The 10,279-nt window shown below is 43.0% G+C and overlaps 1 protein-coding gene across 1 annotated transcript; it reads left to right on the top strand.

Moving 5' to 3' along the window:
* Positions 1-1,545: 1,545 nt before the first annotated feature.
* Positions 1,546-9,881, top strand: LOC311182809 (transmembrane emp24 domain-containing protein 7; the record flags this gene model as incomplete). The annotated part of the gene is made up of 3 exons (XM_084251944.1): positions 1,546-1,746; positions 6,512-6,757; positions 9,645-9,881. 3 exons carry the CDS (start codon positions 1,546-1,548, stop codon positions 9,879-9,881), a joined length of 684 nt encoding a protein of 227 aa, XP_084108070.1.
* Positions 9,882-10,279: the final 398 nt, after the last annotated feature.

Genomic DNA, 10,279 nt, shown 5'->3' with positions numbered 1-10,279 from the left:
GGCCCAGTTCTTGGGATTCTCCAAATCTCTTCTCCTTGGGGGCTCCTTGGGGCACCCCAGGCTGTGGGAGATACACCCCAGGCTGCTAGAGGTTCAGTAGAGCAGTCTTGTGTCTCCCACCACTCCTGCACCCACCCCAAGCCTCACTTCTCTTCATGGCTCCTACACACATCCCTCTATTTCCTTCTCATAAATCTTCTATCCACCCTCTGATGATCATTTTAAAGTGCAAAAGCCTCATCGTAGTCATTTATTACAAATGGAGTAATACTTAATTCATGTTTATATGCAGGAGAAATACATCATTTAAGAAATCAACACCTGTTAGCAACCATGAATGTTACTTACTATCATTTTTCCAGCGGTCTGAAACAAACCCAATGATGAGATCACAAGTGTGTCACTCTTTTCTGACCCTCAGTTTCCTCATCAGTAAAATAAGAAGGATAATACCTACCTTAGAGGATTAATGTGAAGGGCTAAAATGCATAATACATGCAATGTGATTAGCAATGTGATAGGGAGTACTCAACAAATGTGCATTTTTATTTAACGTGCTTATTTTTATTTACTCTTCCCGGTATTTTCCCCTAAATCCTGAATCCTTGTAAAAATCCTTTAGGGTAGGTATTTTTATTCTCCTTATTTTGCAGATGCAAAAATGAAGCAGAGAGGCGAAGCAATGTCACACAGCCAGTAAGCAGCAGAGCAGGGATTACAACTCCGCAGTCTGCTAGCCCTAGAATTCGCGCTCTTTGCTAGACTGTTTCCCCCGAGTATCTGTCATTATTTATGCAAAAAAAAAAAATCCTGCAAATTGGAAAGCGCTCATCTTCTGGTGATTGCCTTATTATTTATGCAAAAAAAAAATCCTGCAAATTGGAAAGCGCTCATCTTCCGGCGATTGCCTTATTATTTATGCAAAAAAAAAAAAATCCTGCAAATTGGAAAGCTCTCATCTTCCGGTGAATGCCTCATGGAGCAAAACGTGTTCTGCAGTCCCTGGTACCTCCCGGAGCGCTGAGCTGTCACAGCGACAGAAGCCAGCAGAGCTTCCCTTAACCCCGCCCACTTGTCCTAGGCCACGCCCCTCACCCCGACCCCGCCACGCCACGCTACCTACATTGTCCCCGCCCCCGCCCGGGCTGCGGCGGCAGCGCCGCCTCACGAGCTTCCACGTACGCGCTCCCCCGCCTCTGGCCCCGCCCCTCTGGGCGAGCACATCCGGGTCGCCGAAGCAGGTGCCGCAGGTCCCGCCCCTTCCCCCCCCAGTCCTCGCCCCCACTTCCGGCCAGCTCGGGCCTTTTCCGCCTGTGCTTCGCCGGCCGCGTCTCCGCTCCCCTGGCCGCTCCCCGCCCGGGCCGGGCCCTCCGCACCCCGCTCCCCGCCGGCGGCCCGCTCGACGCCCGGACGCTCCCCGCGGCTCGGGGCGACTCTGCCGCGCGTCTTCGCGGTGCGGCCCGGCCTGAGGCCTGCGGCGCGCGGGGAGCCCGCGCAGACCTGCCCGGCGTCCGCCGCTGCTCCGTGGAGGCCGCCGCCGCGCGGATGTCGCCACCCGGGTCCGGGCCCCGCGGGGCGGCCGCCGCGGGCCGTCGGGGCTGCGGGCTGCTCGCGCTGCTGCTGCTGCTGCTGCTGCCGCCCGCGCCGGGCGCCGCCTCGGAGATCACCTTCGAGCTGCCCGACAACGCCAAGCAGTGCTTCTACGAGGACATCACGCAGGGCACCAAGTGCACCCTCGAGTTCCAGGTACGGCGGGGTCCCCAGCACTGGGGTCCCCCCGGGTCGCGCTGGCAGGGGCGGGTCCCTCATATCCTGCGGGCTGCCCCCTCCTGGCAGGTCTCCCCGGTCTTGGCTGGCTCAGGAATCGGCTGTAGGTGGCTGGTTCGGGGCACCTGGCAGGTGTCTTCTGAACCGGGGGCGACGGCAGGTGAGGATATTGAGACCCATGAGTGCCAGAAGGGGTCCCTGTGGTTCTCTGGTGGCCTTCATTTTAAGGCCTGTTGGGCTCTCTCCTGGAAAGATTCTTCTATTTAAAAAGTTATGCTGGGCTCTCAGTCTCTGTCTGAGTCCCACCTCCGCTTCACACCGGTCTGAAGCGATGCCATACCTTGCTCCATTGCTCGGAAGAGCCTCCGGGAGAGGCCGCATAACCGTCGGCGCCAGGTGGGTAGGAAGTGTGGAAAGAATGGCTGTGGTCACTGAGAGGCTTCTCATTTCTGGAGTCAGATTTAAAAAGATACTTTTATTGAGAGAATGTAGCTTCTAAAGCTGGTTCCCAACCAGTTTTGTTTGCTGGTCAACTCTGATGCTTGAGCGGCAGCTGTTGAGTTTTGTAGGTGCGGGTGTGACCGTGTAGATCAAAACAGAGTTGTTGTCTCCACTCTGGATTCTCTACCCACCCCACCCTTCTTTTCTTGATTAGTCCTTGCCCATTCAATGTGCATTAAGATCAGAAAATGGGATACGCCATCTGGTAGTTGGGGTCTGTGAAAACTTGGCTTGGGAAGTGGTTTTCAGTTGAATTGTTTAGGATGTACCATAAATATTTTGGTAAGGGGTGGGTGGGTGATATAGCCCAAAGGTTCCAGTTGTCAAAGTGACTGCATTGTTACTGTAGATTTGAGGATCATGGTGAGGTTCAATATAGTTGGGAACAGGAGCCAGAGGGAGGTCAGCAGGGGCCATTCCTTTGGTACCTTACTGCCCATGTTCCGGATTTTAGTTTTTCCTGAGACTATTGAAGGCCCTCAGAGGGTTGTGAGGAATGCCGTGACATGATCCAAGTATTCTTGGTAGTTGAGTGGATGTTAACATTGCAGGCAGAGAAGGTAGTGGAGTCTTGCAGAGCGGAGTGTGAGGTCTGACTGATTAGGAGGCTATGGTAATGGTCCAGGTTTAGACTAGGGTAGTAGCAGTTGGGGAAGGAGAAAAGTGAAAGGACTAGAGAGAAGATAGTAATATCAGCACTTGGTGATGACTTGGCTAGCGTGATTCATGGGGGGAGGCTAGGGATGGCTCTTCACCTTGTTTAACCTCATGGATAGGACAAGTGACAGAAAAGATAGCAGGAACTGTCACATACAGTGTCAACTAGAATTTTATCTATTTGAATATAGCAAACATTTTGAATGCCCAGACATGGTGTTTGGTGCTTCACCAATATTCACAGGTGAAAGATCATCAGGGGAATTTCAGCTGAGTTGCTGATGTCCCAGCTCAGTCTAGAAGGATAAATAGGAGTGAATCTACCAAGAGGCAGAGGGGAAAGAAAATCCTGGGCATATCTGTTATATTTGTGAGAATTTTTTTTAAAGATTTATATTTATTTATAGAAGAACTGGGGTGCAGGCCAGAGGTGGTGGGGGTGGTGAGAGGGTTCACCGGAGACAGAGTGGGGAATAGAACAGGTGGTTTTACTGAAATACACTGCTAAGGGGAGCAGCAGGCAAACAGGAGAGGTCTGCTGCGCCCTGTCAGTTAGCTCCCAGGATCAAACACATGCCACAGTGACTGGCTTGATACTGCTGACACTTAACTCCTTGTGCTATCAGGGAGGCCCTGTGAGACTTAATTTCAGCAGACCTGAAATTAGGTTGAGCTGGCACTGAAATATACTTAATAATAGAGTTGCTCTATAACTGTGTCGCAGAACTTTAAGAGCAGTTTATGCCAGTTTGTCAGCATTGTTTATTGAGAGTAGTGAGATGGATGATTTGCATCCAGTAATGGTGAGATCCCTCCTTTCTCCGGGACTCTGCTGCTGAGACTGACGATGTAGCCAGGTTGTGTGTGACCAGCATAATGGAACCCAGCCAAGACTATCATGGATGCCCTGGTTCCAAGGTGTTTCTCGCACAGTTGGGGGGTGAGGGAGTGGGTCCTTGATCTGAGAGTATGCGTGCCCACGGGCTCACACCTGACATCTCGTGGTCTCTTGCTATGAGAGAGTCTTGTCAATATGTTTGTCTTGTGTTCTTTGCTTTCTCATTTTGGGTCCTGTGATTCTTAACTGAGCAAACAGCCCTGTTTAACAGCCCAGTGTTACTGCAAATGTAAAGTAGACTTGTTCAGAGTACTTCTGGCAGTTTGATATTTTTGAAACAGCTTTTTTTTGGAAGAAGGGTATAAAAAAGGAGCTAAGGCTGCTTTGAGGCCATAAAGGATTTGGGTTTTTTTGTAGACCAAAGGAAGTTATCAAAAACTTTTAAGTGAATGTTCAGTGGGGAAAGCTAGGGTGGTGGCCTCCCCAGGAGACATGTAGGAACTGGTTTCTAGTGGGTAAAGTCTAGAGACGCTGCTTAAGAGGCTGCAGTGCACAGGACAGCACAACTCACACAACAAGGAATCATCCAGCGCCAGATGATCTAAGCAAGGTTGAGAAATCCTGGATTAGAGGGAGGAGAGATTAGGATGCAGGAGGCCTTTGTATGAACTTGTAGCAGTAGCACTGTCTGGGTTGTGGATCAGGAATGGAAGAGAAAGGATCAGTTTGACAGGGGCAATAAAGTCAAGAGATTTCTGTGACTAACTGGACAGGTTGGTTCACTTAATTTGGGATGATCCTGTTGCTATTTTATCAGACCAGAGAGACTGTAAAGGAGGTGCTTTTATCTTAAATAAGATTACTTATTTTAAAGTTTGATGGAAGAAAAAAGTATGAGGATAGGTTCTCGTCCTACACAGCTTGTATGTATTATCTTCCATGATTCACAGCACAAAGGTCAAGTATGAATAATTGAGTATGAAAATGAAATCATTATTTCCACCTGGAGGAAAGGTGTTTGTTTTGGCAGAGGCAAGGTAAATGCCCTTTTGCTAAGATAGTATTTTTATGTGAAAGCACAGCTGTATACGGACATTTCCATATTTGTATGGGTTCCTAAATGCATATTTATATTTCATTTAATTATTAAAATGACTGACATCATCACATCTCATCATCACATACTCATCATACCTCGTAAGTGACAAAGTCTCAAAATTAACTCCAAACTTTGAAGTTCAAAGTTTGATTTCTCTTTTATAGATCTGCAATGTTAATACCATGCTTGAAAATACTGGCTTGAGCCACCCACTCTCATGGTGGTTAGGGTCCCTCTACCCCAGTGTCTCTTCCTCATCTCCTTTCTCAAGTGGTGGGTACACGCAATCTCTTCTTCTGTCTCTGTCCCCTCTTTATTCCCACTCGCCTCTTCCTCATGTAAAGAGACCTTCCTCCTCTTTAATCCTTCCCTTTGCTCTTATTATACATGTCCAGTTACCTCAAAACAAATCTCGCCCTTCATCATTTATACAACCCGAATGGCCCATATTGTGGCTGATTATGCTTAAGCCCTTGAGAATAGCTCCCGGATCCTTAGAAGCATTTCACCTTGGGCCTCCCCAGTGGCGCAGTGGTTGAGCGCTGGGTTGGGAAGCTGCCCACAGCCTCTGCAGCGCAGGTTCGATCCCTGGCCACCTGGGAGGGTCCCACATGGCGCGCAGACCTCTCCTGCTGCCCGCTGCTCCCCTCAGCAGTGTATTTCGTCAGTCTTCCTGTTCTGTTCCCGCTCTGGATCTGGTGAATTCTCTCACCCTCCTGCACTTCTGACTGTACCCAGTGCTTGTATAAATAAATAATCTTTAAAAAAAAAAAAAAAGAAGCAGCATTTCACCTATCTCTGGCTTTCCTTCCAATATGCTTACTCTCCTATCAGCAAGCGCTCCAGATAAACAAAAGGTTTGTTTGCATTTCTTTTGCTCTGTTATGTTTTTGCTTTAATTACAAGTGTTTAAGCAGTGTAGTTTAATCATTTACATTTCTCTTGGAGACACGTTTATAACTGAAGATAATCTCTTAGAACAGCCCAGGAGTCTTTTCAACGTATAATGTAGTTCAAAACAAAAATAACATCAAATTTCATATATAGTTGACCTATAAAGAACATAAGATGCACAGTGTATTTGTGATTTGGCATTTAAATGGGTGTCAGTTTTATGATAGGGATGTTATGCTAGGCACTGACCTACTTTTACTGTTGCTCTACATTTCTCGTGTGTGTGTGTGTGTGTGTGTGTGTGTGTGTGTGTGTGTGTGTGTGTGATGATACTAGGAAACTAGGTGAGAAACTTTGGGAAGGAAAGTTATATGGCAGTAAGCTTGGGAGTCAGGAGTATATGGGTTTGAAGTTCAAGTTTTGCCTGAGGTAGGTTACTAAAGGCAGTTTCTCAGGTTGCCAAATGGAAGGGAAAAGCCCTCCCTCATAGTGTTTTTGGGAGCAGTGAGTGATAGAAAGAGATTCACATCAACTAGTACAGTGTCTGAGTTCCCTCTCGCCTGTCATGAGAAAATTTGTTTACTTTGTATAAAACTTTAGTTGAACTGAAATCTGCCTCCCAACTTCCAACCACTGGTAAAAACCTAAAAATATATCATAGTAAAAGTCATATAACCTTATTGCCATTTTGACAGGATACCTGGTTAATTACTCAAATTTGTTATTTGCAATGATCTCTTTATTTTTTTTTATAGGTTATTACAGGTGGTCACTATGATGTAGATTGTCGATTAGAAGATCCTGATGGTAATGTGTTATACAAAGAGATGAAGAAGCAATATGATAGTTTTACCTTCACAGCCTCCAAAAATGGGACATTCAAATTTTGCTTCAGCAATGAATTTTCTACTTTCACACATAAAACTGTATATTTTGATTTTCAAGTTGGAGAAGACCCACCTTTGTTTCCTAGTGAAAACCGAGTCAGTGCTCTTACCCAGGTAAGTAAAAAGTCAGCAATATAACATTGGTATGTGTAGAAAATGAGATGCATGATTTAATGTTCATTATAACTCTTTGATGACAATAGAATTTTGACTTTTTTTTTAAAGATTTATTTATTCATGCATACAAGAACCAGGGTACAGGCCAGATATGTGGAAGGGTGAGAGGATTCACTAGAGACAGAGCAGGGAACAGAACAGGCAGACTAACTGAAATACACTGCTGAGGGGAGCAGCGGGTGAGACAGGAGAGGTCTGCGCGACATGTGGGTATCTCCTTGGCCGACCAGGATCGAACCCATGCTGCAGAGGCTGTGGACAGCTTCACAGCGCTGCGCTCTACCACCTGAGCCACCAGGGGAGGCCCGAATTTTGACACTTTGATACAACTTTTAAACCTAACAATTCTTACAATAAATTAAGCATTTCACAGAAGAATTGAGACTTCTTTTTAGTGAAGACCAATGGTAGAGGAGTTTATGAGCTTTTAAGTTGTAGGATCAGTTAGGTAGAAACATTAATGGCAAAGGAAATTTAAGAAGGTAAAAAAACAGTATTCTAGCATTGTGAGGCATTTTCTGTAATTCATGCAGGACCCTTGACCAGACCTTAGCAGGTTGGTATACATGGAAGCAAACTGATATGTTAATTAAAATGTAAATATCCCAAAGTAATTTTATACCAGTTTTTAGTATTAAGCAAGCTCCATTTAAAGTAAATTTCGCTGTAACTTAGGTAAAATATTAATGGTAACTAATTCACAAAAATAGGCGTTTATTTTGAAGAAGGGTTTAATGAAAGAAATAGATAGCGACAGACATTTAAAGTTATTGAACAGATACTACTCAGTTGATGAGCATAAGCTAACCCTGTCTAAAAGATAGGTGTCCTTAGGCACTATTTACCACCTACATGTTAAAACTGGTATTTCATTGTTTCCAGGTTCCATTTAATTCTTTTGGCCAAAGTCATGTGGTGATAGAGGCATTTTTAAAAATGTATGTGTCTTAATTCATAAATCTGTTCTAAGCATTAACAAGATGTATTCAGATATTCTTATTTTTAGAAATGTTCTTTTTATTTTTATATCCTTTGTGAAAGGCATTTTCCTTTGGAGAGAGATTTTTCTTTTTGAGCCTTGTAACGCTTCATAAATTTTAATTTGTGTAAGGTGAGAGCTTGCTTTAAAGACCTAAGTAGGCAATTGTAAGAAAGCAGATAGTACCACTTAACCTTCCTTATTTGTATCACAATCTTTATCTTATTCTACTTTGAAAAAAACGAGTGAATCTCTCATGCAACAGGGATACTGGCAAAACAGCTGTTTGTGCTTTAAATTTGAAAAAATTACCAACTAGTAAATGCAGAATAAATGATAGTTTTTCTAAATCACTATAATACAATGATAGATCTGGAATGGGCAGTAATTACCCATCACTGCTGAAACCATTAGTAGAAAGGGTGATGAGACACTTGATAATGAATGGGTAAGGCTTGAGATCATCCAATTCTAATGATCATTCACGAATGGAGAGATAATTGGACTTTACGTATCTATGGCAATATGTGATAAGTACATAACATTCCCCAAGAGGTGTCCCCTCCCCTCCACCCCCCACATGTCACCTGAATCCCATGGAGTCTCTGGCTCCAATTACCATTTTGTTAGAAATCCAGAGGAGGGAGGAACACCATGGGGATGCAACCAGCCAAATCTCAGAAGTAGGAAATGCTAGAGAACAGTGTGTCCAGTTTGTTCAAGAAATAGATGGGAAGGGAAAAAGAAGAGAGCCTAGAGATTAAAGACATAAAGAGATAGCAGCCAAATAAAAGTGTTATGAGTTTTCTAATAGGTAATTTCAGTCCATAAACCTCACAGTTTCTCAACACTGTTTAAGAGAAATTAAGTTGAATACTTTTATAATTCCTTTTATTCTTTCTTTGGTAGAACTTCTTCAGATGTGTAAATTGTTTTCTAATGTCTACTACTCAATTAAAATTAATATAAACTCATATATTTGTTTTAAAATTCCTAATACATGCTTTGTGATGTAAAATAAGTATAATAATGGAGCATGTATTTCACCACCAAAATTAAGTTTCTAGCAGTAGAAAAATATTGAAGTCTAATATACAAAAAAGGTTACACACTGATCCTTATCAAAGCAGATGGTATAGAAACATTGAAGAAGGTGAGGTGTCATCATATGAAGGTTTAAAAAGATAAAAAGTGTCACCACAAGATGATTACACAATGAAACTGAAGCTTACACCCGTTTTGGAACATATGTATTGGTTTAGTTGACTGGCATGAGGAAAATGGCTTATTTAGCAAATTGGTAAATGTTAAAAAAGAAAAAACATGTTCCTATCCTGATCTGTCATTTTCAGATTCAACTTAGCCGAGGATTTTGATAATGTTATTGCTGTTTTTAATATAGGTAAAATACCAGAACTTGCTTGATCTGTTTTTATGGTAAATTTATTTTTATATAAATTCAAATTGATTTGTATTCTTATGATTGGTCAAATTTACTACCATTCTCTTTTTCCTAGCTCTGCCTTTTTAAGGAGCTTGACATTCTGTAGCCAGTTAACCTTAATAGTATGTATTTGTACTTCTCTTATCTTCCCGTTCCACCTGTACCTTACAGATGCCACACTGGGTCATCCAGTTTAGGGAAAGCATTGTGGCATCACTAACCTTAGCCATTTTTCCTGGTGGATATGAATGGAAGATTGAACTCTGGCATAACTGAGTGAATGAGTTGGTGCCAGTTTAGTAGAATGTTAACCTACTAAATTTAATTGAGATGAAATGGAAAGATGAATATGATGGATTATACAGAAAATATTCACATATTAACTAAAAATTTCTCTTTAGATGGAATCTGCCTGTGTTTCAATTCACGAAGCTCTGAAATCTGTCATCGACTATCAGACTCATTTCCGTTTGAGAGAAGCTCAAGGCCGAAGTCGAGCAGAGGATCTAAATACAAGAGTGGCCTATTGGTCAGTCGGAGAAGCCCTCATTCTTCTGGTGGTTAGCATAGGGCAGGTATTTCTCCTGAAAAGCTTTTTCTCAGATAAAAGAACCACCACAACTCGTGTTGGATCATAACTGCATTTTGAGAATTGATCGCCATGGCCACTGTAATATTGCTGTCCTCTAATTTTAGGTACCGAAGAACTTAATATTGGCAACATTTTTAAAATCTTACTCACACACTTGTTGGGGGGGAAGGGAGGATATACACTGCATATCCCCAAACTGTGGAAAGGACATCTTTTTTATTTGTAAAGGTAGAAAAACTTTGGAGCTTATTTTGGGCTATCCATGTTAAATATTCAACACCAATGATCTCCTCTTTTCTTAGTTGTTTATATCTACTCTTCGCACACTAAACTTTGGTATTTTGATTCCTTTTAACCATTTTAAAGTACTTTTGTTATAGGTAGTGGATATTTTAAAAACCTTTGATTTAATGTTATAAGTGTTGTGGAGGAAGAAAATTGCCT

The sequence above is a fragment of the Talpa europaea genome (assembly GCF_964194135.1).
Source record: "Talpa europaea genome assembly, chromosome: 13".
Taxonomy (NCBI): domain Eukaryota; kingdom Metazoa; phylum Chordata; class Mammalia; order Eulipotyphla; family Talpidae; genus Talpa; species Talpa europaea.
This window is presented reverse-complemented; position numbering and strand designations above follow the sequence as displayed.